General features: G+C 48.4%; 13 protein-coding genes across 13 annotated transcripts; all 13 read right to left on the bottom strand.

Moving 5' to 3' along the window:
- Positions 1-1,439: 1,439 nt before the first annotated feature.
- Positions 1,440-1,991, bottom strand: TbgDal_VI4550 (T. brucei spp.-specific protein; the record flags this gene model as incomplete). The annotated part of the gene is made up of 1 exon (XM_011775960.1): positions 1,440-1,991. One exon carries the CDS (start codon positions 1,989-1,991, stop codon positions 1,440-1,442), a length of 552 nt encoding a protein of 183 aa, XP_011774262.1.
- Positions 1,992-2,757: 766 nt separating this feature from the next.
- On the bottom strand, positions 2,758-3,375 carry TbgDal_VI4540 (hypothetical protein, conserved; the record flags this gene model as incomplete). The annotated part of the gene is made up of 1 exon (XM_011775959.1): positions 2,758-3,375. The coding sequence occupies one exon, from the start codon at positions 3,373-3,375 to the stop codon at positions 2,758-2,760; it is 618 nt and encodes a 205-aa protein (XP_011774261.1).
- Positions 3,376-4,448: 1,073 nt separating this feature from the next.
- On the bottom strand, positions 4,449-6,470 carry TbgDal_VI4530 (calmodulin, putative; the record flags this gene model as incomplete). Its single annotated transcript, XM_011775958.1, has 1 exon — positions 4,449-6,470. One exon carries the CDS (start codon positions 6,468-6,470, stop codon positions 4,449-4,451), a length of 2,022 nt encoding a protein of 673 aa, XP_011774260.1.
- A 798-nt stretch (positions 6,471-7,268) lies between these two features.
- Positions 7,269-8,240, bottom strand: TbgDal_VI4520 (hypothetical protein, conserved; the record flags this gene model as incomplete). Its single annotated transcript, XM_011775957.1, has 1 exon — positions 7,269-8,240. One exon carries the CDS (start codon positions 8,238-8,240, stop codon positions 7,269-7,271), a length of 972 nt encoding a protein of 323 aa, XP_011774259.1.
- Positions 8,241-9,125: 885 nt separating this feature from the next.
- Positions 9,126-9,695, bottom strand: TbgDal_VI4510 (60S ribosomal protein L9, putative; the record flags this gene model as incomplete). Its single annotated transcript, XM_011775956.1, has 1 exon — positions 9,126-9,695. One exon carries the CDS (start codon positions 9,693-9,695, stop codon positions 9,126-9,128), a length of 570 nt encoding a protein of 189 aa, XP_011774258.1.
- Positions 9,696-11,020: 1,325 nt separating this feature from the next.
- Positions 11,021-11,875, bottom strand: TbgDal_VI4500 (hypothetical protein, conserved; the record flags this gene model as incomplete). Its single annotated transcript, XM_011775955.1, has 1 exon — positions 11,021-11,875. The coding sequence occupies one exon, from the start codon at positions 11,873-11,875 to the stop codon at positions 11,021-11,023; it is 855 nt and encodes a 284-aa protein (XP_011774257.1).
- A 998-nt stretch (positions 11,876-12,873) lies between these two features.
- Positions 12,874-13,950, bottom strand: TbgDal_VI4490 (CMRP; the record flags this gene model as incomplete). Its single annotated transcript, XM_011775954.1, has 1 exon — positions 12,874-13,950. One exon carries the CDS (start codon positions 13,948-13,950, stop codon positions 12,874-12,876), a length of 1,077 nt encoding a protein of 358 aa, XP_011774256.1.
- Positions 13,951-14,664: 714 nt separating this feature from the next.
- TbgDal_VI4480 (cationic amino acid transporter, putative) lies at positions 14,665-16,284 on the bottom strand (the record flags this gene model as incomplete). Its single annotated transcript, XM_011775953.1, has 1 exon — positions 14,665-16,284. One exon carries the CDS (start codon positions 16,282-16,284, stop codon positions 14,665-14,667), a length of 1,620 nt encoding a protein of 539 aa, XP_011774255.1.
- Positions 16,285-17,232: 948 nt separating this feature from the next.
- On the bottom strand, positions 17,233-18,303 carry TbgDal_VI4470 (UV excision repair RAD23 protein, putative; the record flags this gene model as incomplete). The annotated part of the gene is made up of 1 exon (XM_011775952.1): positions 17,233-18,303. The coding sequence occupies one exon, from the start codon at positions 18,301-18,303 to the stop codon at positions 17,233-17,235; it is 1,071 nt and encodes a 356-aa protein (XP_011774254.1).
- Positions 18,304-18,689: 386 nt separating this feature from the next.
- On the bottom strand, positions 18,690-21,404 carry TbgDal_VI4460 (hypothetical protein, conserved; the record flags this gene model as incomplete). Its single annotated transcript, XM_011775951.1, has 1 exon — positions 18,690-21,404. One exon carries the CDS (start codon positions 21,402-21,404, stop codon positions 18,690-18,692), a length of 2,715 nt encoding a protein of 904 aa, XP_011774253.1.
- Positions 21,405-22,779: 1,375 nt separating this feature from the next.
- TbgDal_VI4450 (serine/threonine protein phosphatase, putative) lies at positions 22,780-24,114 on the bottom strand (the record flags this gene model as incomplete). The annotated part of the gene is made up of 1 exon (XM_011775950.1): positions 22,780-24,114. One exon carries the CDS (start codon positions 24,112-24,114, stop codon positions 22,780-22,782), a length of 1,335 nt encoding a protein of 444 aa, XP_011774252.1.
- A 20-nt stretch (positions 24,115-24,134) lies between these two features.
- Positions 24,135-24,746, bottom strand: TbgDal_VI4440 (hypothetical protein, conserved; the record flags this gene model as incomplete). Its single annotated transcript, XM_011775949.1, has 1 exon — positions 24,135-24,746. One exon carries the CDS (start codon positions 24,744-24,746, stop codon positions 24,135-24,137), a length of 612 nt encoding a protein of 203 aa, XP_011774251.1.
- Positions 24,747-24,993: 247 nt separating this feature from the next.
- On the bottom strand, positions 24,994-26,235 carry TbgDal_VI4430 (hypothetical protein, conserved; the record flags this gene model as incomplete). The annotated part of the gene is made up of 1 exon (XM_011775948.1): positions 24,994-26,235. One exon carries the CDS (start codon positions 26,233-26,235, stop codon positions 24,994-24,996), a length of 1,242 nt encoding a protein of 413 aa, XP_011774250.1.
- Positions 26,236-26,296: the final 61 nt, after the last annotated feature.

Here is a 26,296-nt window from a genome sequence, read left to right as displayed (position 1 = left end):
ATTGCCTCATAATCCGTCTCCCACAGACCGAGGCGCAACGGTCCGACTGGCGAATCATAAAACAACCGACATGAAACTAAGCTGGTAACAATACCAGAAATACCCCTCACACAATCTTGTAACCCATAATTCTTGTAACTCTTTCCTTTCCCCAACTGTTACACCCTTCCGACCGTATTACTTATGCTGAAAAGCTGAATTGGAAGGTGTAAATCGCACCGCAACACAAGTACGGTAAAGTGACTTCCAAATTTTGGCCAAACCCCCTTCACAGAAATGCCTCCACGTCGACGCCACGGTAAAGACAATGCGAAACAATGGTTTTAATAAGAGAAACGGAAAAGAAAACAGAGAAAACCGCAAAGTTTAGAAAGATGATATTTGAAGTAGCCAAACTGCACGAAGCAGAAGTGAAAACAAGTACAACTGAAGGGTTATATGTTACTTGAGGAAAGATGGGGGCGTGAAATATATTTTCAAATACAATGTCAGCCAAGTTGCCCATTTGGTTCAGAAAGCCCAGCAGCTCGCGTTTCAAAATAATATTAAAAAAATAAAAAAATAGAGGCGGTGGCGACTCCCTAAACAATACAAACGGGGGGAGGAAAAATAAGGAGAAAAAGGAAAACACATCGGTCGCATCAGTGGGTTTTCAAAGGGGTCCACGCCACGTTATTCGCAGCTGCTGTTCCTTCCTTTCTTCTTTCTCACTTATTGCAACATCCACCTACAGTTGTTCAGGTACATATATATATATATATATATATACATATATACGAACAATTCTCTCCCATCTTCTCGTTTGTTTTGAATTTCTTTTTGTTTTCGACACCCTTTTAACTAGTCTGGAAGTATTTTTTTAAAATGTAGAACAAAGAACACACACGAAAAAAAAAAAGCAAACTACATCTGCAAATGTTCCAAAAAAAAAAAAATCAATTCCCCCTATCTGTTTTTTTTTATTAGTGGTGCTTTGTCGTTGTTGTAGCTTTTCATTTTCATTTTCCTTTTCCTCCATCCCCTACTCCTCTCCTGATAATTACTCCACTTTACAAAATATTACCTTTTCGATCCATATATACATATATATATATATATATATATATATATCAAATATTTATTTACTCATATTTAATTTTCTTTTTAAATTAGATTTATCCTGCTCTTCCCTTCATTCCATCCTAATAATCCACACCCCCACCCATTCACCCGTCCCCATTTTTTTTTTCTCACGCTTCATCAAATACCCATCCGCTATTACACATGAGATACACAAACGAACCAACAAATGATTGAAATGAGTAAATGCAGCAAATGAAGGAATGCCGGAAGAGGATTTTCAACAAAAAAAACAAAACATATTTCATCTCCCAAAAAATCCCAGCCGACGAACCAAATATGCACTAAAAAAGATGCCTCGTTATATCACATGCTACAACTCACTTGTAGTGGCACTGTGCTGCCAAACACAGATGCGGAAAAGGGATTACGGAAAGTAAAACGCGCATTGGTGGGGTGAAAGAAAACGTTAACCGACTTAACAAAAGAAAAAAAAAGGGAAACAGACTGAACAGAACATTCTCAAATGTGCACGAAGAAGGAAAAAAAAAAGCAAAGCAGATAAAAATGAAAATGAAAATATAACCCCACAAAGAGAAAAAGAACATATCTTTATGGAAGGAGATAGAAAACTGTATAAAAGCCCAAACGATGAACAGGCTGATCATGAAATGAAATAAGTATTTAACTGAAAAGCACACGTGTGTCTGCATGTGAGCGGGAATAGGAAAAGTTAAACAACGGACATACACGAGCACACGAAGGAGGTCGTCGGGGGCATTCACACACGTTGAAACTATCATCAAAATGGATGAAGTGCCCCGTGAACAACAAAAAATTAGGAAAGAAAAAGAAATGGGGAAAAAAGCAAAAACAAGAAGGGACCAACCTGTTTTGTAGTGAGAGGAAGAAAAGAAATGGGAGGAAGGCATGAAAGCAGCAGTTTTTCCAATGATTCTACACGGGGAATACAATCCATCCTCTATTCGCGTACTTCCACCCAACCAGGCATTGCAATAAAGAGAGAGGGAAAAAAAAGAATAACATCCCCCAGGGTACAACACGCGCGAAAAAGAAACTGCACCCAACAGCCCAGTAAGCTTCCTCGATACAAAGCAACTTCACTCAGCGTAATGTATGGCCCAATGAAATGTAAAAATCATTTTGTTCTTACGTTGTCATTCTTAGCATTACTTCATGTCATACACCCGAAGCGCCGGCAGTGGGAAGAGTTGAGGGAGGCACGACGCCCCATAAGTCAACGATGATGACGTGCACTGTGCGGGAGAGCCAAAAGCCCAGTGGCACGGGCATCTATTAAGGATACAAACATGTACTTGTAGACCAATAACAAAAAAACTGCCCATATTTACCTCTCCACTTTTCAACGGCATGCTTCTGCACCACCACGCTCAGGTACAGATGACTACTTCCCTCCCTACGAAGTGCTAATTACAATTTGCCGTTCACTTCTGCCACAATTGTTTCGCTTCGGTTTGCCTAGTTTTACCCGAATTCCACCAACAGGGTGTCCCTCCATCTGGGTACTCCTCCGTAACGACCCCATTATACCTTGGGTGCAGTTGCAAGCGACAGTTGTATAAGCTTTTCCGGGAGGCCCAGTGACACGACGACATCTATGAATAATTTTCGATGAGCCGGCCGCAACACCATCCGCGGGACGTGCACACACCTCGACTAATTCGCACGGGTTATGTTCACGGTGCTTCCCTGAAGAGAATACCCCAAAGGAACCTGCCCCACCAATACGTACGGCATTGGATGATAAAACGCCATAGCAGGCGGCGGCGCAACAAAGTGGACAACAGGACTGTGATTCAGTGGCACCAGGGGTCGTTGCTGCGGCATCCACGACTCCTCACAGCAGATTAGAGACCTTTCAGGCGGAATACTGCTGTAAGTTGCTCGAGCCGTTCCAGCATTAACAATGGTTGGGAGTGAAGGGATTGTGGGTGTTAACTTAGGTTCAGCCGTTGGTGCGTGGAGCTGTTGAGCACCAGCACACATATGCTCCACGAGGATACTAGAGTCCTCCGGTGTTGTACTCGGTGGCGACGACAGCACGGATTGAGTTGTTGGCAACGCCGTGGTTCTTCCGAAGTTGGCAACATTTCCACATATAAAGAAGCCACGCGAAGCATCGACACCTTCAGGTGCGTTTTGGTTAAGAACGTGAGAGAAGGCACAAGCCGCCCCACGGCTACAGCCCCCCGTGGCGAAATATTTGCATATTACCTTCGTCTCCCGTGGGGCTGAGGACAGCTCCGTGTACGTGTCACACTGCTCCGGTCGCATGGTCGTCCGCAACGACTAGGGCGGCTCCTACCGAAACGGGAGGCAAACCCTGAAACCCAAATAGCTGTGCCGCACCAGAAGCCTGTAAAGGGGGAGGGGATAAAAGAAGGCAGAAAAAATATACGCTTTCTCAGTGCTCAAGTCCTTCAGCAAATTTTTAGATGAAACAAGAAAGGAATTATGGAAAGAAAAGCATGATGCCAAAGGGTGGGGAGAATTAACTTATACATCAGCACAGTTCACACAAAGATATCATTCTCTGCCACCGCCGTGGAGAGGAAAAGGCACATAGAGAACTCCCACATTTTATTGCAGCTGGTGTGGAGAAGGATGGGGAAAAGATGAAGTCAATCATACAAGTGGGTTCAAGGAAATTAGTGGTGAGGGGACTGAGAAGCAGAAGAAATTTTAAGTGGAAACACTCCGCGTTCCCGTTTCCCCGACACCGCCTTTGTAGATACAAAAAGACGCCGCTGTGGACGCTGGGAACCTTAAACAGGATATGATTTGTCGTCCGTGTATACATCTGCTTGGTACATCATGGAGGTCATTAACCCATGAAGAGGACCAAATACTTTACATGTCCGGTTGTGCCATTTTGCGGAAAGAAGAAACAAATACCACCCAACCAACACACACATACGCGATGCAATGAATCCCCCCCCCTCTTCGCTTGTCGGTGTTACGATGCAATTTGATTTCTTCTTCATTTCCCGCTTCACTGTTAACACTCCCTCGCTGTTATGATCCTCTGATTCCCTCCTACCCACACACATACACACACCTCACGCGACCCTCCATACCGCAACTAACACAAGTAGGGGCCGTGATCTGGAATATCATTTTCGAAAAAAGAGAAACAAAAAAAATAGTAATAACAATAATAACAACAGTAAAAAGGAAAAAGGCACGTAAGAAAAGACAAATATAGACGCTGTGCTCTCAACACATACGGACACATGGATAAGGAGACACTTGAATATAACGGCAAGTGGAAATACCAACGGACGATGGGAGATTGTTCCGCGTACGAGCACGTAAGCGCAAAATGGGTTTCAGCAGATCCGTCCCCCTTACATCCCAACACGGCGCAACATGATAATACAAAACTCATTGAACTTGAGCTTGTCACCCCTACAGTAGCGGGACACAAGTTCGTTCACCTGCGCCTCACTGGGCGGCAGACCGAAATGCTCCATCGAGAGGTACAACTTCACAAACCGACTGCGCTCAATGTAATCATTTCCCTCAGCAAACTTTTCAAACTCCTTCCGCAGCTTGCTGTCGAACCCTTTTTGCTTACCCTCCATGGTTGCATCAGAAAGGTTCAACCCACTTCTCTGGTTCGCGGCCCACTCTGAAATCCGCATGCTACGATAGACTGGACGCGACGTAAGCAATCTCCCCGTCTTTGCTCCCACATTAGCCCCGCTGCTTGTTTTCAGTAAATCCCTCAGTCCGAGCGATGTTCCTCCAACTCCCTTTTCTGTTAGTGGTTCCGCCACCCGCAGTTCCTCCTCTTCCTCCTCCGGTTCCCCCTGAGTCTCACTGACCTGCTCACATTGAACCGCAGCGTCTACACCCCGCACCGGCCCTGAGAACTTCTTTGTGGGTAAGCTTGCCGAATCCTCCTTACTAGAAAGGAGTTTGGAAGAGGAACCCAACCCTCCTACCCCCGAACCAAGGTTGGATGGGCACGTTGTGTTGTATTGCACATACTGCACGACACGGTCTGCCTTCTCTGGATCATCGCGAAAGGTATTTCTGACAGCCTCCAGCACAAATGGCTCTTGCACATTTCCGCCTTCATCAGCACTTTTCCCCAGGTCCCTGAGGAGCCTCGAAACAGTTTGGACGTCTGACTCAGAAATAGCGTTCTCGTGATCCAGCAACCCGACACCGTCAGAGGAAGAGCACGGACCCCCGGCGAAGCATGAAATAAACTCCTCAATTCCAAATTTCTTATCTAGATCGTTTTCAGACGCAGCCACGAGGGCACCTATTACGGATGAAAGAATTTCTTCCTCCAGCAGAGGGAAGCCATCGCGAAACACGTTGCTAAGTACAGACACGAGGCCACCAGGATTTACACATTTCGTTGTGTTTTCACCAGTTTCAGTGTACCCTGAAAGCCGCTCCAGCTCACCATTCTCGAACAACAATTGCACACGTTCGCAACAACGTAGTATTTCTTCATGTGCAGTTGCGACGGGAAGTTGCACCAAGGTGACGTTACGAATAAACCCCCGAACAAAGTCCCCCAGAGTTAGGACGCCGCTTTTGCTGCGGTCTGTTGTGACCATTATGAGATCACAGAGCTCATATATTTGATTTTTGTCGTAGTTTTCGTCGGAGACGGCCTCCCACAGCGACTCGTATATATCAGCAAACTCCACATAACCATCGTGGTTTTTGTCCAATGTCGCAAAGGCCTCCCGGAGAACCTCAACCTCCGCCGGTGAAAGATGTTGCACAAAGCCATTCGATCTTGCATCCACAAACACGGCTGGCAACACGCCTTGGTCTTCTTGAAAAGAACGAATGAACTCTGATAAGCATAAGCGACCGTCGTTGTCCACATCCGCGCTGGCCATAATAACGGCGACGATGTCATTAAAGTTGTTCTCTCTCAGATCGGGGAATGTGTCCTTGAGATTCTCCTTAAGAGCAGCAAGCAGTTCCTCCCTGTCTATGTAGCCATCAGCCTTCGTGTCGATGCGGCGAAACGAATCCTGCAGCGTTACAATCTCTTCATCTGTGAGACGAACGCGAATTGACGACACGCAGCTATTTATTACCTCCGCCGGGACAACACCAGGACCATCAACAAAAGACATTACGAACTCGGCGAGACTCAATTTGCCATCACCATCCTTGTCGGCCACATCGAACAGCGGAAGAAGGTACGAAACCAATGGTCCATACCGCTCCTCACCCACACAGCGAAAGACCATATCAAGTAACTCAGCCTTACTCACGTGACCATCGTTATCACGGTCCATATAAATGAAAGAGTCACGAAGCATGTCAACCTCCTCTGGGCTAAGCGAATCAAATTGAGGAGGCAAGCTGTGCGCAGCACCAACGTGCGTCATTGCTGTACGTCAAACGAAAGTCGCCGCAAAATTAATTGAAAAAAAAAAACGCTGTCGCGGCCTAAAACTGAACGCAGAGGGGCTGCAAGTATGAAAGACGAGAGAGGCAATAGAAAGAGAACAACCAGTGAAAAAGTAAATATGACAACTCCAAAGGGTAGTGAAAGCGACAAAAAGAGGAAGTCAAAGTCCCTCAACGAACAAAAAGAGACAAACCTGTTTCTTTTTTTTTTAACCGCGAACGATGGTATCCAACAACTTTGAGGCGCATACAAACAAACATATATGCATGAGCTTGCTATTCGATGTCGGTGCGGAGGGGGGACCACTTCTCTCACAGGTATTCACTTTCTCACCCTTCATCTGTCCAATCATAAGTCGAAACACGATGCTACTTCTGTTGCCCTTTACAGCGCTTTTCTCCATTATGAATCCTCGTCGAGAAGATACTAGTCTCCAGGGTTGAGATAGTCGCTATATCCTCTAAGACCAAATCATATAGCACGGAAAAGATTGAGGTGTCACTGCCGTCTCGGTGCGGACGCACTTTCCTTGTACAAGGAGGCGTTCCTAGCAATGAAAAAGCTTCCAAAAGCACCAAGAAGCGACAGACAGTGACGGCCTCCAAGAACGAGATTCATTAAACGGTTCTGGGGGAAAACTGACACCACGGCACCCCGCCTCTGCAGGTTATCTGTGTGCGACACGAACCTGCAAACCAACCACTTGAGCTAAAAGCTTCTCAGCAACATGCAGAAACAACAATAGCCACACGATATGATGGACCACAAAGTCACACTATGCAAGCCCCGATCGCCTGGGAGCGACGTAGTGGTCGTAGTAGTGTTTCATCCAGCGCCGCGCCAGATCAAGATCCAGCTCAATATGCTCAACCTCATGATCGATGATTTCTGGATCGAGTGGGGAAGGGAAGAGATGGATTAGGCACCCGCCGTACCTATGTCCCCCGTCAAACATGTGGTCGACAACATAATGCTCCTGTTTTGCCGCAACCGCGAGTATACCCAGTCTCAACTTGACGAACTCGTAGAGAGATGGTTCAAGGTGCGATAGGGGTTCCTTTGGATCTTCTGTCACGTCAGTCAAACGGCTCCGTGCAATGCCACGATGCACAGCGACTTCGCAAAGCAAATACTGGCTCGAAGTCCGCAGCTGCTTAGTGCAGACGCAGTCAATACAATCACCAAAATCTAAATAAGGCGAATATACTACAGTGGGGTCGTACGACTGCGAGCGGTACATGCTCATACCCATTGCTTGCGCCACTTTGGCGATGCCAAGCGTGTAGCGACGTTCGATGCCCGAATAGTCAACTCCATCCGGCATTCTCAAAGGCCTATTTTGCAGCTTGTTCCGAAGTAATTGTGAGACAAACAGCTTCATCTTGCGCATTAGAAAGAGCTCCTCCGCAACCTCCAACTCAGACCTGTTAGTCTTCAAAGCGACGTACTTAACCCGTTGGTCGTCGTCAAGCTGCTTTGGGAAGTAATGCGTGTAGATAATGTCACCGAGGGTTGGTACGTAGCGGCCATCCACAGTCATCTGCTGCTTGTAGGGAAACCACCTGACGAGGCACTCTGTGCGAGGATTCGATGACTCGATATACCCATGTATGTGTCGAGGAATACTATGAGAAGTAAGCGTCTCACCGCTGCGCTTCATCATGCGCTTCCAGTAGCGGGTGAGGGGGTTGTGTTCAAATGCAGGATTATCCCACATGGACATGGCTAAACGGGGAGACGATCTCATGGCTCAGAAAAGGAGCCAACGCCCGCACGCCACGTGCTGTCTCTATGTTCTACCCCCTTTTTTGTTACCGTGGGTGCAGCCCCTACACAAAGGAGTGTGGATTCCCGAAACAACGTAACAGCACAGAGAAGGTAAAAAATAAAGAAAACAAAAAAGAAATATCCGTCCACTTTTAATGTAACATGTATTAATGTCTTCTACCGCGTGTAACTCAACCCGGGTGAAGCAAACGGTGAACGCCTAAGTTGAATACGAAATAGCTCAGGCATCGCAACGTGAAATACGCCGCCGCAAGTATAAAAACTTGTGTAGTTACAAGCAGAGAAGATCTCCATGGAAGGACCTACACGCCACGCCGACAGCCGCCGGTAACTAAGAGGCGCTGAAAACATTGAAGCAGCGGGATGATGAAGTGGCATTATCCATCCGCCCCGCTTACAGCTCAGTAACAGCATTAACCGCCGTCCCATCACTCACACCCTCAACAGCAGCGCCTACGCCCAACAAGACAGTAAGAAATACCGGAGGAAGTGTATTTATGTGGAAGCGTTATCCCGCCCTCCACCGAAAACACTACAGAGGGGATTCCTCCCGTAAGTTCTAGATAGCTGAGAGGAAACTTCATGACCTTCCTTCGACTCCCAAGCGCAAGACGCGTAGGGAATGTAAATTAGAAAAATATGAGAAAGTTATACTTAATGTGGCATCTCCAGGGGATCACCAGACTACAACGCAGGGGTGGGCGTCGGTTTATTCGAACCATCGAAGACACCCATGGCCACCAAAGAAACTCCTTGGTAGGAACAGTATTTCGACGCAAAATGAGTAAATAAGATGAAAAGGAAAAAGAAAAAAATGTGGCAGGTCAGAAAGGGAGAAATCCTCTTACTCATCAACTTCGATGTTGGTCTTTGTCTGCACGTAGATGCCGTCCAAGAACTTACGGATATCCTTCTTCTTCACTAGGCAGAGCTGATGCATCACAGCAGCCTCACGAGACACCTGTTCCAAGTCATTCCCCTCGAGCACGAGCTCATCCTTGACAAGTGCAGCATCCGTACGATAGACCTTCACGTCGTCTGCCACCACTTGTCGGCGGACACGCTTCTCCCCAAGGAAGTTACGGATCTCCACCAATTGGTTTTCCACCGTCACAGAAATGGGAAAGTGAGCGTATGCGAAACGCACCTTGAAGCGGAACCCTTTTGTAACACCCGTGATCATGTTGCGCACGTGCGAGAGCGCGGTGTTGATGGTTGAGTTATTGATCTTGTTACCAAACCAACGAACAGCAGTGAAGGTACGGAGCTTCTTGTTCACGCGGAAGTCAAGTTGCAGATGACGCAAGTCCTTTGTGAGCGTGCCACGCTTCCCCTTCACCGTTACGATGCGGTCTTTTACGGAGACGGTGACATCCTCAGGGAAGGTGATTTGGTCGTGCGACTTGATCTTCATATTCTTTACGGTTCCCCTCTGCCTTCAAAATACAGCAACGAAAAATGTGGGTTAGAATTAATTAAACAAAGCAGTGGGAAAGGAGACAAAAAAATGTAGAAAAGGGGAACAGCGGTATTAGCCGTATTATGTATACGGAAGAAAATAAAGAAAAGAGAAGTTGGGAGGCAACAAGGCAACGAAAACGGTCACTTTCACCTCCAGACACGCACCTTGGTAGGTGATAACGTGGCAAAACGAAACAACACGCCACTTCCGAATTCATTGCCACCTTTGCCACAAACCGCCATCGTCAAGTGACCCCACAACGCACCGAGTAGCTGCACGTAGCGGCGTCCACTAGGTGAAATCTGCGAGCGATTGGATCACCCGGAAGCTGAACAGGTAGTTAATGATGCTTCAGCATGAAGTCGAGTGCATGGACCGGTGCACAGCTAATAAAAAGTGATTAGACCAATCTGTATCAACCGAGAACGGTTACAGGTAAACCTAGTGGCGCAAGAATTAGTGTACTTCGACTCCGACCGTCACTCATCTTATAGCTGGTTAATGTGCACAGTGTACCAGTATGTGGAACTCGACATTTCAAGCCCATTGTTCCAAAGAGTTCCTCTAACTTATTCCACACAAGTAACCGCACAGCATGCTGCGGCACACAAAAACACCGCCTATGTCGTCTGTACTCTTCTCCCGCTTGGTTCTGAAGCAGCATTCATGGTGACCTGTACGGTCTTCAACACATTGCAACGGACCGATAAACACACGAGAATCATCGAGGCATGCACAAGTGTGCCTTTCTTTAGTGGTCGCAACATGGCTTAAAGCAGGTCGATGGCGCCTCTAGAAACAAATCAACGCACCACTCGCCACAGCCCCAAACGTGGTCGTTCAGCGCCTTCAAGCAACTGAGCTCCGAAGTTAATTCTCAACGGCAAACCGTGCAGCACGTTGAAAAGGAAGGAGCAGCAGGCGGTGGATGTAGCCGTCAACAAACCGTATGAAAACAAAACAGTAATAAGCGCTTTATGTTTCCCTCAGCACATCAAGGAACTAATCACAGTCAGTGCAAAGAGTATCAAACTTCTGATCACTTCGATAGTCTCGAAATAATGGCCTCACTTTACTAAATGGCCGAAGGGTTAACCGCTGGCAGACCAGGAGACAGCAAGAGGCAATTTGACGCCCAAACACGATGACACGGACGCAGCGATCGCTTTTGTAAACATTTTCCACACAAACGTTTACGCACCACCCATCGCAAAAAAATGATTTCACGGTACGAACTGCCAACCTCGAAAAAGGTACCGCAGCTAATTCTGCAGAAATCAAGCTGCCACATGCGTTGTGACCACATCGCTATCCACTACTTGTTGATTTTGTTGCTGCTCGTCAGGCTCTGGAACACTGGCAGTGCCACCCACTGGCGGTTTGCAAAGTTGCGCTGAACTAGGTGGCAATTTCGTTGGGGGAAGCAGAGGTTCGGTTGAATACGTCGGTAGAGTAATAGAGCTGAACATCTCGTTCATTTTGGTTCCAACAGCACCGAAATAGGCTGACAGAACCTTGGTGAATGACATAACACTAAGATCAATGGAGGTACGACCGTCGTAGTATAACTGCGAGCAGGCAGCCCTACTCTTTTCGCCAGCGGTCCACAACTTCACGTGCCAGTCCTCCAGTTTGCATTCGTTTCGTATGAGTCGGTCAGAATCCTGACTTTCTGCCCGCCGTAACTTCCACACTTTCTCTCGCTGAAAGTTGTGCTCTAATCGAAACTTGCGGTACGACTCCTCTGAAGCATCAAGCACACTCACATTCTTAAGAAAAGCACTCAACATATCCGTGCCGTCCTCCTTCAGCTCCTTCCTTTGTGCTACACTGGAGTCTAGGAGACTATTTCCGAGGGAAAACAAATCCCTTGCCACCTTTTCAGACTCTGGTTGCACATCCGGGACGCGCATGTACTCCAGTCCAATTTCCTTAAGTATCCCACTTAATTCTTCGATGAGCATGGAAGCACGCACAAACTTTTCCTCAAGAACTTTACCAACCTTCTCCAACTGGCGTACCTTTTTGCATGCTTGGGCCAGTGCCTCATCCTCCTCAGTAGGCTCCACATTACTCACCTTTTCCTTGACGCTCTGCGTTACTCGTCGCGCCAACCCCTTAAAAGACTCCATCACAAGCAAATAATCCAACAAGGTGACGACACAATGCGTTTGAACGAAGACACCACCACTAATAGGAAAGTGGGACGTAAACCCGAAAATTCACTAACTGGAAGAAAGGAGTGCCTCCAGTCCAGATTCAACGTTTCCTTCCAATGATGCCTTCCCTTCGCCTTCCCCGCACTAATTTTGCTACCATTTTCATGGACCGCATAATATGTGGCAACGGGTGGGTCCAAATAAAATAAAACGAGAAGAATGGGGAAGGGGGAAAAGATGGTGGGAATGAAAGTAACCAACCTTACCTATTCGTTGGGTCGGGCCGACAAAAGGAAGTAAAAAGGACAGTTCTCAAAAGCCGAGTGGGAAAAAGCGCCACACTGCCGGCCACTGCTGCACAGAAACCGTTGGGGAGGGGGGAAGGGGGGACGGTCGACAAGTTTTTTTTTGATATATGAAGGAAAGTCAGTTTGTAAAAAGTAAATAAAAAAAGTTTAGCGGGAAAAAACAAACGAACAAGGTGTGCAGATGGGCACGGCACGGCGGTCGCGGAGCACGAAACTCCGCTGGAGAGCGGATCGAAGTAGCAAAAAAAAAAAAAGACACAGCGCTAGTTTCGGCATCTCACCCCTCATAAATTTCCACATACAGCACCGTGGTCACGCGCACGCACAGACATTCATTCGCCTTTCTTTTCCCGCCTCCATTTCACATTCCTCTCCAATTTCCCAGGGGGCCCCCGAGGGTAAAGACGCACAAGCCCTGACAAAGGAGCCAATTTAACGGTAACACGTCGCCCGCCCCCACCTGAAAGTGCACCCAGACGTTTCTTACACTTCATTTTCCCTCTCTTATTTTCCTTTTTAAAAAAACAAACTAACCTCCTCCTTTCCACAATCTTTTCGATCAAGCACAACGTTGTATGATACCTAGTTAAATTTACTCTATAGATGCAATACAAGCAAGAGGAAAGCAAAATAAACCCCTCTCCGGTGTAGTCTATGCGTACTTTAATAATCCGGATTGCTGAGATCACAGTTCTCAGACAATCGGAATTCACCCTGACCCACAATGACCCCATCCTTCCAGGTTCCAATGTACATGGAGCCGTCCTTGAGAATTATCTTCCCGGGGCCATCCTTCTTTCCATGCGCAAATGATCCCTCATAGCTGGATCCATCGGGAAGGACCAGAAGACCCTTTCCATGGCGGCGATCCTCAGCCCACTCACCCTCGTACCGGCATCCGTTTGCGTACTGCAGCACGCCATAGCCCCACGCATCGTCGTCACGCCATTCGCCGTCATATGTGTCCCCATTGCTATAGCTGAGAACACCATGTCCGTGCTTCTTACCGTAGTGCCATTCACCAACGTAGCGATCACCTTGAAGAAATGTTAAGGTACCCTTTCCGTGAGCCTTGTCGAGGTGCCAGTAGCCCTCGTACCGTTCCCCATTAGTGTAGAGAAGAATACCGTAGCCATCTTTTCTGTCCTCCACCCACTCACCCTCATACTTATTCCCGTTAGGAAACACGTACGTACCCCTCCCGTGCATCCTGCCATCGACCCATTCGCCCTCATAGACGCCACCGTCGGCATAAAAGTATTTACCCCATCCCTGCATGCGGCCTTCGTTCCATTCGCCGTCGTATTTTTCTGAAACGCATCCATCCGGTGCAGCATATACCACAACACCCTTCCCGTGACGCTTATCTTCTTTCCACTCACCTTCGTATTTGTCTCCATTAGAATAGCAATATGTGCCCTTGCCATGCATACGCCCATCCTTCCATTCACCTTCGTAACGGTCGCCATCGTGGTACTCAAGAACACCACGTCCATTAATACGGCCCATACTCCATTCTCCAGTATATACGTTCCCACTGGTGTAATAGCAGGCGCCGTTGCCATGAACCTTGTCATCAACCCATTCGCCCTCGTAGCGGCTGCCGTCGGCGTAGACGTACACGCCGGTGCCATGACGCTTGCCAAAGACCCAGTCGCCGTCATACTTCTCCTTATTGGGATATTGCAGGCAGCCGCGGCCATGCATTTGGCCATTTTCTATCTCACCAGAGTATATCATTGTGTCTCTGGTGCCAGCAGTTTGTTATTTACTTTCAGAAGCGAACACTTGCTCCCTTTTTTTTTTATTTTCGTTCTCTTGGATTTAAAGCCTCTCTTTTCTTTTTTTTTACACTTTTTTTAACCTAACGTCCCTCTATTGGATTAAATTATGTACCGGGTGTAAATTATCTTTATGTCCCCTCACTGTCTGTTATCGGATGGAAAGAAGCAAAATGAAACAATGAAAAAAGAGAAGCTATATTGCTGAAAGCATAGACGCACACAAGCAGACACTGACATGCATGCACAAACACACATGCGTCCATATAGTCTAACTTTGTTGTGCACCCCCCACGACACGAAGGGACTTGGGCAGCGGTAGTAAATGAAGAATAAAATTCAAGACCCCAGTCAGGCTTGTCGCATACATCCTCCCAAATGTCACCGGCTCCAAACCTGTTTGCAGATCTGGCAGCGGTTCACCTGGAGCGATCGCCACTCCCGTTGGTCAGTGCCAACTCGAAACTAATGTACATAGACACACCCACTTCCAGGTAGCCTACTTTTAACTTACCGTGTAGCAACGAAAAGGTTACTTCCAACAGACGGAAAAGAAAAAAGAGAAACTGGTATATTAATAGGAAAAAGTATGAAAAAAATAACCTGTATACGCTTGTCCCTCTCCCTTTTCTAGCTCACCCACCATACAATACGGGTCGCAAAGGCCACCCACTCAATTATGGACATAACGCTCAGTCAACTCAATGCTCAAACTGCCACCGGCTCCCTGTACTCCCTCCAGTGCCTCGCACAACGGAGGCTCCACTGTGCCAAGTAGTGAGTCCGGTCGGCGTGTGATTCCGTCCTCTCCTACCGTGCTGTGACGGATGCCGTAAACGATGTACCACAGCGATGTTGTTGCCATAACAACAAAGTAGTTGCGCCATGTCGTTAAAGGTAGGAAGAACAGTTGCGCGGCGTTCAGGAGAGCCCCGAGAATAGGAACGTAGGGAAAAAGGGGAGCCACGAACGGTCTGTGGAACTCGGGGTGATCAATGCGGATCTTCCACATGGACACACACACACAAGCAAGAGCAATCAGAGTGCCAAATGATATCAGCTCGCCCAACATCCCCAACGGGAACACGGCGCAAATAAAAGTGGCGGGTATACCACAGAATATCGTGGCGTTAATAGGAGTTCTGAACTGCTCGTGAACATGGGTAAGTAAGGCCGGTAGCAACCCATCTTTTGCCACGGCCATAATGAGCCGCGGCATTGCGTAGAACGAGACGAAGCACACCGAACTCAGTGCCGCTACGGTACCAACTTCAATGAAAAGTCTCAAAAAGCTCGGTGCCTTCACTTTCTCCAACGCTGCAATCACGGGTGCATCAGTTCCTAGTTCGGTGTATTTCACCAAGCCAGTCAACGAAACCGTCACCATCACGTACAGAGTAGAGCACAACAGAAGTGTTAAAATTATACCACGCGGGATGTCCCGCTGCGGGCTGCGGCACTCCTGGGCACTAGCGCATATCGTGTCAAATCCCACGTTTGCAAAGAAAACCACGCTCGCCCCACGTAAGATACCGCTGACGCCGAAGTGGCCAAAGTGGCCGTCGTTAGGTGGAACAAAGGGGGTTAGGTTCGCATTGACCTCCGCCCAGTTTCCCAGCGAATAATAAATTCCGTAGAATACGAAGCAAACAAGGGCCGCCAGCTTCACAACAACAAAAAAACTATTCATAGAGGCTGTCTGTTCGACGCCTAAGCACAGTACAACGAAACACACTACAGTGATAACCACAGCCGGGAAATTTACCACACTCCCAGTAAGGACAAATCTTCCCCCCACCACATCAATCGGAGACTTTCTCAACGGCTGCGGCAGCACAAAAGAAAACCGCTTCAAGAACGCCTGAACATAGGCAGACCAACTGACAGAAACAGCACATCCGGACACGAGGCATTCCAATGTCATACACACTGCCACTGTCCACGACGCAAATTCCCCGAGGGCAACAGAAGTATGAGTGTACGCACTCCCCGCAACCGGTAGCATCGCGGCGAGCTCCCCATAGCAGAGAGCAGTAAGGAAACATGGAAACATACACAACACAAAGGAGATTGTCAAGCCTGGCCCCGCGTACTGTGCCGCAGCCTGACCAGTGATAACGAATATACCCGCGCCAACGACGGCACCGACGCCAAGTGATACGAGGGAAAGTAAACCAAGGACGCGCACAAAGGGACTACTGTCGAGTGCCGCCTTCGTGGCGTATATGCAACGCCTCCTAACGAGCTTGCCAAAAAATGCTTCCGCGAATTCAGGACGGGACCATGAGACCATATACAACAAGGGAAATGTACAACTTTAACTTTAATTACTTGTTTTAACTAAGAGCCACAACCGGCGACACCCCTCTTTCGGGTCTACACGCCGGGAAGAAACACGAGACAAGTCAGTTTAACAGGGGACCAAAAGAATGGTAGGGTAAACTCAAAGGTATTCAACGTGCTTGCAACCTAAGGTGAGCGCCAAGGGGAGGAAGATGCGAGTAACAAGACCAATATCCAAGAGGTTCATAACGAGTGTCCGTGAACTCCAAAGCTGGGTCATATTTCCTGTTCCGTTTTCTTTCTTCCACCACCCATCGAGCTTCATTCCCACACCCCACACATGCATACCGCTGACATCGCAGCTCACATCTCTCTTCCTTTCGATTTTGTAAGTTGACAGTGGTAGCGTGAAGGGTGTGCCACTGAACATGCCGCACTCCACTTTGAGCGCTGCACTCATAATACCCCTTTCCCCCACATCCCCATATTCACGCACACGAGGGAAAAAAAGAAAGTTAATAATAATGACGATTAGGGAGAAAACCTTCCGACAAAAATCCACCGACGCTCCCATCCCCCAAGGAGAGCAAGGAGAAAGTAGACAAATAGAGTCGCAACAGGTGTGCAACGGACAACCGCCATCATTCGGTACTTAAGTGACAAATGACACCCTCGTACTTCGGACCACTCATTCAACAACTTACCAGAAAGAGGTCACGAGGGTAAACGTAGAGACGATTGCAAACAAACATAAACTCTTTATTGCCTCCATCACACTGCCCCTTCCCCATTTAGATCTGTAGCCCCCGGCCCTGTAAACGTACTGGAATAGAGTATTCTCCTGAACGGTACCCACCGATTACGATGGATATCACACCGATTTCCCCGCACCTCGCCAAGCCTCGAGCCGCGGAGCACTTTCACAACAACCAACAAAATGGACGCGGTTGTTCCGTCGTCAGTCGGTAATCCCGAGAAAGTTGAAAAGAAGAAAATGTGCTGCCGCATCTTCCCTCCGTCCGCACATGCGATATGCTTCAGTTGCCTCACGCTCACCCCACGCTCCCTCACCAAGTAAAACGAGGCGATTAACTGCAGCTCTGTCTTCCTCACCTAACGGTTGAGCATCATCCACTTCCGTCTCACCAGCAGTCACAAGGGTCTGGTCAGCGTTATCCGGCACCGACCCAGCCATCATAAACCTTGCAAACTCCTCCGGGTCCTGCTGCGCAAGCTCGCCAACTTGCGGGAAGTTTTCAAGTAGTTGGCCGGCCAGCGCGCTAAAGGCTTGAGGGTTGTTTTGCAGCAGTGAACGGAAATCATCAATATGGGGAATCGCCGACAGCGCCCTCCGAAGGTCTGACTGAGTACCACCCGACCCGGCGTCCGACGGCGGCGTGCCCGCTGACGGCACCGCTGCTCTACCCATGGCACTTGCCTGGAGATCTGCCTCCGCGAGTTGCTGCTGGACATGTGGAGGAATCCCCGTGCACAAAAATTCCACCGCCCGATCGGCGTTCATGTAGGCGGCGCGAAGTGCAAGAGATACCTGCTCGCGGTCGTTAAACCCCATCGCGACAATTGAATCTATAAGGGCTGGATCAACACTCCGAAGAGACGCAGGCGCGGGACCTGAGGGTTGCTGTGTTGTCGCCGGTGCTTGAGCACTAGGGGAAGGGGCCGGCACATCAACCGGTACACTGCTCGCACCAGCGACTCCAGGGTTTTCGTTTAATTCCCCCTTTGCGGGGCCCTCTGCAGGAGCACTTGGTGAGGCACACCCGCCCGACTTGGACGCCAACTGCTGAACCGATTGTTTCTTTCCCACATACACAATAACGGTGTCCTCTCCAATGCCCAACTGTTCCATGGTCATTGGGTCCTCCAGAACGCGGTTATTGTAACACAGTCGAAGACTTTGTGGGGTGTATTCGCTCTCAAGAAACTTCTTTATATCCTCTACCTTGGTATCTGGGCTTACTTCGTGCTCACGCTTCTTCCCCAGCACGCTCTTGAGAATTATCCTCATCCTTCGACTTTCACCACTGCAGTTTGTGACTCGGAACAACAGTGTTAACACTCTATCGGAAAAAGGCAAAACTTCAAGCGAGGGCAAACAGAAGCGGAGGTGAGTGAGAAGCAAGAGAAAAATCTAAAGCAGCTGACTGGTGATACGCGCTACCAAACGGTAATATGAGTCACCCATCCCGCTTTCCTTGCGGGCTCTGAACAAGTTTCAAATCTACATATGTGGTTCCGCCACCAGTAACTGCATTGAGTCATATAAGCCACTTAGCTGCAGTGCGACCACAGTCTCTACACAAGGAATGCCGAAGAGAGTTGGCACAGGGGAAACATATATACAACCGTATAACAAAGCAAATCTCATAGGTAAAGACATGCTTATTTACACATTCAAAAACGCATCGGTGGTCCTTTGGGTAATTTTGGCCGCTCCTGCGGGGCCCTTCGGCGGTAAATTTCCCAACACAAGGCATACTGCTCGCGCTGCTCCTCTCGACTGGGCTTCAAGCACACTGGCAAGATGTGCCGCCGTTTGGAATCAGGATATTTCCCCAGGGAAGCAGCGACTTGAGTCCTCGCCCTGGTGTCTGCATCCTTCCGCGGAGACTCAGAAGAATCATCACCAGTAGCGCCACTCGTTTCCGTGCGCTGCAGAGAACGCTCCAAAGCCAATATTTCAAGTGAAAGTGCTCCTCCCCTTTGCAAACTAGATGACCGACGTTTCTTTGCTCGTAACGATGCAGCTAAACGAGCCTCATACGACAGATTATGTGAGTCTGTAAACCCCTTGGCGAGCGAGGTGGACTTGAGAGCAAAGATAAAAAGACTACCATTCATACGAATAATTTCCGCCTCTACGCGGTAACGGATGCTTCGGCTTGGTTGTGAATTCACGGGAAAGGCACACAAGACATTCTTGTTGGTGCTCACCACGCGCAACCAGCAGGCATGAGGAAACCGCTGCTCGACAAAGGGAGGAAGTCGTCTGCAGCAACCAGAACGAATAGCATCAAACACAACACATTTTCCAACATCCTTCTCCTCTAAAGCATGTAGATCGATATCTGCCGCGGTTTCTTGTACTTCCCCCTGGTACGCAAAATTTTCCATGTCCACATTGTTGGTGACATTAACAAACTCCTCCCGTCCAAAGACGTCGGGCAGACCCAGCATGCGACCGAATGACCGCTCCAAGGCGAGCACCTCTTCTGGAGTTGGGAAAAGATCACGTTCAACAACTTGGCGCAGCTGCGAACAACTGCTTATGGCGTCGAGCTTACTATAACAAGCGATGCAACTCTCCGACAAACTCCGTTTCAGCAGGTGGCGTTGATGGGATACTAGCGACGCGATGGTTGCTGAAATACGGACGCGATGAATTCGACCCCCAGTTCCGTTTGCCTCCACTTCTCCTGTATCGAAACTGTCTTCGATACTTGCATCCTGCTCTGACGGAGGCCGTCCTGGTAACTCTGTGGGTCGGGGTGACACGGCAGCACCTTCAGAACAGGAAAGGGTGGCCCCAAGGGCATTAGCCTCTGGTGTATCTCCCAGAGCTGACTCCCCCTTTGCATCCATGTTTGCATCCAAGCATTCAAACGAGGGCGGTAGCGTCACAAGTGGCGGAAAAGATAGGTATTCGCGCTGTGGAATAAATAGCTCCGCGTTCATGAGGAGTACCAACTGAGGATCGTGCCCCGACGCCGCGCTCATTCGCTCGAACAGTTTGTGAATTTCCGAAACGGGCCCCTCGATACAAAAAATCCTCGTGTCGTCATCCATCACTTCAACACCACTAATGCCAGGAGGAGTCACAACCTCAAATGGAAGACTGAAGGGCGATGGCGGTGAAGGTGGGCGCTGTGGCACTACCTGTTGGCCCTTATGCTGCTTGAGTTCCTTTTTCTTCTCCTTCACAGATGGAACCTCCGGTTTAACGACCGGAGCTTTCCGCTGGTATACGTCGTCATTCACCGTGGGTCTCTTAGTCTCCAGAAGGGTGGCAATAAACGTGCTCAGAACGGCGCCTGCCCACCGTGTCATGTATGGCATACGAATAACACCACGAGTAAGGAAATGCCCATATGCCGGTCGTCCATCGCTGTAAACGTGGCAGCAAGGCGGTAAGGGGGAAAAAAAATCTAGTTTGAGCAGCACGAACGTACCCTCAGTCAGACAAACGCAGCCGTACAGACCACTTCGGATCGGTAAGAGATGCACCATTTCACTGAACGTTGTCCGATTATCTGTAACATACTCCCGAACAGAAGCAGATCCCCTACCAATCGCGTTCGCCTTATCGTCCAAAAGCGTCACAACTAATGGTTTGAAAAATGCCTCCCGGTATACTTGCAGAGGGGTGCTTTGACCCAAAAACACTATTTGACGGAATATTGACCTACCGCTGTGCGGTACGCTCACCTTCGGCGACGAAATACTTATATCACCGAAGTTTACCGACACAGACAACGGTGTATCGAGGGTGCGAGGGTCCGGAAGATTGTTGAGTGAGCAGATTTCAAACTTCAGTGGTCGGTACCTGTCGAACCTCTTGGGAGGCAGAAATGGCTCAGCGCAACATATCTCCATTACGCAATTACGGAATAGAGAACCGTCATCCACCTGTAGGGGGTACTTTGCAGAACAGGATGTGAGAAGATCCATAAAATCAAACTCAAGTGACGTCAAAGTTTCCACGGTGTCCGTGAAAAATGAGTCATCACCTTTTCTAGGCCGCTCCTTTTTTGCACCACGTTTGCTCGGCTTCGGAGCGGCTACATCCGATTCTAACATTCCAGAGTTACGGATATACACAGTCATTTTGTGGGTTTCATTGCAAACTTGAAGAAGAGCACCGGGTGCTAGATTAACTTTGCGACGAAAGAAGCGGATAGAGAAAGGCTCCGGTGGGCTGTCGGACTCCACCAAATTGCAAGCCAGAGCTCGTTCCTCCTCACCCATTACATTTGATGCGAACATGAGATTGGTGCCAGCATGCTTCTCCCAAAACTTTGGAGGAACCTGCGCGTGAAACCAAAGCTCGACAACGCGATCATTCTCGTCGGCTGTGCCAAAGGGGTCTTCGACGCGAGTTTTCTTGGGCATTTCAGCACGGCCCACTTTTCATTAACCTATAAAGCGAGTACAACCTTCCGAGAAGGCAAGTTGCTCCAGTTTTCTTTCGTCACCACTAGTAGCCACCCCTTCCTTTCGAATGAAAAGGAAAATTCAAGCACCTTCGCAAAGTAGGGGGGAAGAAATCAGGTGCCTTGGTGGGAAGATTGAGTGATAAACACAAAACAACAATCACAACATTCATTTGATTCTCAAATATAGAGACGCAAACACTTAGCCGACACACTACTAGAAAACAACAGTTCTTTGAAAAATAATAAGTTTTTTGCACTCTTTTTCAAAGAGAACAAAAGCCCCACTGCCCCTTAGAGGGGAGGCTGCAAACGCTGCTCCGCTGCAGCTCCCCCTTAACGGTCTGTTGCTGCCTATTTCATCCTTGGTAGAGGTATCTACAGGACCAAGCAACGCAGGAGGCCAAGGTCTTTTGAGACGAGTAACATTCCACCCCACACCATGCACGAGGCTACAATCATATCTAGCTATAACACTCAATACACTCACCTATTCATACACGCAAACATACATGGTCCACACCCCAATCAAACCCCGCTTCAAACAGCAGTACCAGAAGGTGAACCGTCACAACCATTCATCCAGCCAACAACCGATCCCACAAACCTTAGCTGAAGGGCACCATAAAGTTTACCGAGCTATACTTCCACTCACGGTGCCCGTAGTAATAAAGCACGTACATGCTACCTAACTAGATACAGAGTAGCTTCTCACGTTACTCTCGTTTCAGCTTAACTAGAATAATTCAATTTGGCTCAAAGTGTAGAAGAGCTGAGGATGAGAAAAAAAACTCGAGCAAAAACACGAAAAACAACACCAACCTCACAAAAAGGCGATAAAGAACAATCTTCTCCGTACCACACGTTCTATGTTTCAGTTACAAGTGTTAATTACTCAGCGCAAGCTCGAACGGTTGAAACAAACACACTGCATCAACCGCTACCAAAAAGTATATATAGGCATATGTATATATATGTACACAACACAGTGGCAAGAATGCTACCCCTCCCCTTTTCCTTGTACATGTTACTTGTCCACCTGCCCCACTCAGCCCGCACACATATGCCGGGGGTACCTCTTCCTAGCCCGTAACCACTAAATGCTAACAATGAACCCCGCCGATGACTACAGGGCGCAGAGGGGATGCCAGCGTGAGCGGCACAGTGCCCCTTCGGGTTAGCAGTCACATACCATCCTTCGCTCATTGTATACGTTTCCCACGCGAAAAAGAAAAACACGCAGCACATGCACATTAAACACAGCACATTGACCTCTTCTGCATGCGGACCCTTGACTTAATCGGCAGCTGACTCCTCCCGTCGATTCTGAGCTCCTACACAGGGGAAAAAGTCCCATATCGTCGATTACCGGGAGTGCCGCCATTACCACCGCAGATAAACGATACTGCCCACTTCCCAATAAATACCAAAGAAACGAGAATGATGACAACGACCGATACACGCTCAATCACTGGAAACCACTTGCCAATCAACGGCCTATCCACGGGGTGCTCATCAGCGCTGAATTCAGGAAAGCGTACCGTCGACTCAAGCAGCTGCACGTGACCTGTGGTATCGTCAATCTGCAGCGCGGCCACGTGCCCTGGATCACCTTTCTTCCAACGACTAAGACCGAAATCGATAGCAATTAAATGGCCCCCGCATAGTCGCCAATCCTTAAAATCCTGATGGTTGTGAGGCACATGGCCAACCACCACAGACTTAATTCCGGCAAATTTATTTTGAAGAACCTTTATCAAGTCTTTACAGCGGACGTTCAAGATTGAGCGAACCAAAATGGGGTTCACAACTTCTTGTTCACCACCTTCGGCGAGGTTGAGGCCTGTACTTCCCAGAGGGGTCAGCGTACCATTCGTTAACGCCTTTCTCAAATCCTTGTTAAACTCATGTATTTTGTCAATACCTGTGATAATGCTCGCCGTCGCAGTTGACAACCCCCCATGCATGAAAAGAAATTCGTTATGGTGAAAAATGGCTTTCCTTGTACGCAAATACATGCCAACAGAAGTCCTGTTGGAAAGTAAACGATCGCGCCCACTGACACCTCCAGAGCCCGCGAGGCTACCGGGGTCCACTGCACTGTAGTCCCCGAGAAGATTACGAATCTCATGATTGCCCAAAAGCTCGATAACATCCCCACCCACTGATTGTGCCTCCTTTTCAAGTTTCATCAGGAGTTTAACTATCGAAATGTCGTCCGGGCCCACATCGAATATGTCGCCAAGCTGGACAAAAAAACTATCACCACCAATCCAATGCTGGCGGTCATCAACAAGCCCTGTAATCTTTAATATGGCGAGGGTTTGATTGAGGTCCCCGTGCAAATCCCCTACAACCACTATCTGCCGTCCCTCGACACGCATAGTCCCGATGATACAAAAGAAAACAACCCATAGAGCATCAGCGTTCGGCATTCTGTACTTGGAGGAGCTATGAGCTTTGAAATGAGGTGTCTGACTCGTGTGGAAACAGAAAGGGGGAAGAAACAAAAGGGGGAGGCAGAGGAAAGTGAAACGGCCATCCCACAAGCACACGCGCACGCGTGTACTCCCCGATAATGCACTCAGTGGGAAAAGGAGCGCTACGGCACAAGTCGGAGGACGGCAAGGCATTGGCAGCCGGTACCGCCAGAACAGATGGCGGCACATCCCCCTATCTTCACGAACCGTCAGGTCTGACTCGTATAGTCGGGTTTAGACAACAGGTCCCTATCAGCATAACAATACCCGTCAGAACTAATCTTCCCCGATAAATATTTGAAGTGCATTCCCAAGCAAGGTTCCATAACGGTGGCATTTAGTCTATGTACCATTTGGCTGCCGGATTCAATAGCGAACCTTTGGGTCGCAGTGCGGAGCAACCCGAGACACACAACCGGTAGAATGAGACAAGGTGGCGAGGCAAAGGACAAAATATGACATACGTACCCCTCGGGTTCGATGGACAAAATCGGAAGCACTGCATAAGTGACAACGATTAGCACGACCTCGACAATGAGAACTAGAAAAGAAAGCGCAATTAATAGTTGCACAAAGTGGTAAGTACGATCCTGCCTCACAACAATGTGCTGCAGCGCAACCTCGAACGCTGCAGTGCCCGCCAAGTCGCGCTCCTTCAACAGCCCTTGAGCAGCCATCACGTTGTTCACCTCGGAGGAAAAGAACTGGAAAGAGGGAGATGTATGGTCATACAGTTGCATGAACGAAAAGGAGATTAAAAACATGTACAGAGAAACGAGGGCACATAGATCGACATAATAAAGGGGATAATACATGTACATGAAGTCGAGGTGCGGCTACCAAAAGGAGAGCCCTTTGTGTCGCTCTTGCATAATTTGAAAGTCACTGCAACACTAGAAGAAGTTACTTATGTATCAACACATCTACCGTGAAACTTGCAACACAACACTTCCACACTATCGCGAATGGGAACTAATAACAGCTGTGCGCTGGCGAGCTATGGGAGAAGGAAAACATTGGTTAGAGATAAGCGCAAAGCGAGACCCCGAAAAATAAATATGAGGTAATTTACTTCTTCATAGTGCTCGCACCCTTTTCGGCGGCCTCCAGCCGCTTTTTCCTTTGCTCCTCCTGGTAGCGTTTCCTCTCTATCGCTTCCTCCAATAGCATCCGTGCGTCATCCTCCGCACGGTGCCTTTCTTCCGTCTCCCTATGCAATCGATCAAGTTCCTCTTTTTGTCTTCTCTTTACCTTTTCTAGGTCAGCAACGATGTTGGCTCTCCAAGTATTCCTCATCTCCAGCATTGTTTTAAACTCCTCCTCTTCTTCTTGCATCTTCTTCTTCTCTAGTCTACGACGTTCGACGGAGACTTCGTTTGAGAAAAATTTCTTGAAGCTCCGACCAACATAATCTGCAGGTTTTTTGCGCGAAGCATTTTCTACCGCTGGGTCACACCCCGAATCGAGCAGAAGCTCAATCAAATCCTCCCATTCCCTCGAATTCGGCCGCTGGTGAATAGCTGCAAGATGAAGGGGATTGTTTAAATCATTGTTCTGAACGTTAACTGTAGCCCCTGCATCAATGAGGATCTTGAGAATCTTATAATCACAACGAATAGCACAATAATGAACAGGACGGTTCCCGTGAGAATCCGCCTGGTCACGGTTCGCGTCCTGCTTAATCAAATACTCTGCCACATCCGGTTTACCCATCTTAACAGCCATAAGAAGTGGCGTCGTATCATCTGCGTCCTTCTGGTCTACTTCAGCGCCATGCTCTACCAACCACTTGCTAACACGAACGTCTCCATCCGAGGCACTCTTATGCAGCGCTGAACACTTGTTGCGATCCAGTTCGTTCACCTTATTTTTCGGGTTATCACTCCGTTTCAACAATACCTCCATACACTCCACACTCCCACAGGCAGCCGCTGTATGAAATGGTGTAGAGAGAGTTGCAGACTGGGCACCGACATCTGCCCCATAGTCCAAGAGGGCCTCACAACATTCAACATAGTTGTTTCTGACGGCCTCATGCAACGGAGTGCGTCCTTGAAAATTTGGCGCGTTTACATCACCGGTAAGCTCCTTAACTACAAACTCCAGCATAGTGGTATTTTTCCCAAGTGCCAGATGAACCAGAGTGTTCCCCGATCCATCAACACATTTAACTATATTTTCCTTGATAACCAGGAAATCGCCTTTGAGGGAAGCCAGCGCATCCAGATCGCCCCTAACCACGGCCGCTCGAACGGCATCTAAAAGGTCCTTTGAACCTTGCAGGCCTCCAATGCAAGTGCCGGAGTTCATTCCGAGAATCGTATTCAAAAAGATTCGCTAAGGAAAAGGTTCAACGTTTATTTAGAGTTTA

The sequence above is a fragment of the Trypanosoma brucei genome, chromosome 6 (assembly GCF_000210295.1).
Source record: "Trypanosoma brucei gambiense DAL972 chromosome 6, complete sequence".
Taxonomy (NCBI): Eukaryota; Euglenozoa; class Kinetoplastea; order Trypanosomatida; family Trypanosomatidae; genus Trypanosoma; species Trypanosoma brucei.
The sequence above is the reverse complement of the archived record's forward strand: the minus strand, read 5'-3'. Positions and strand labels throughout refer to the sequence as shown.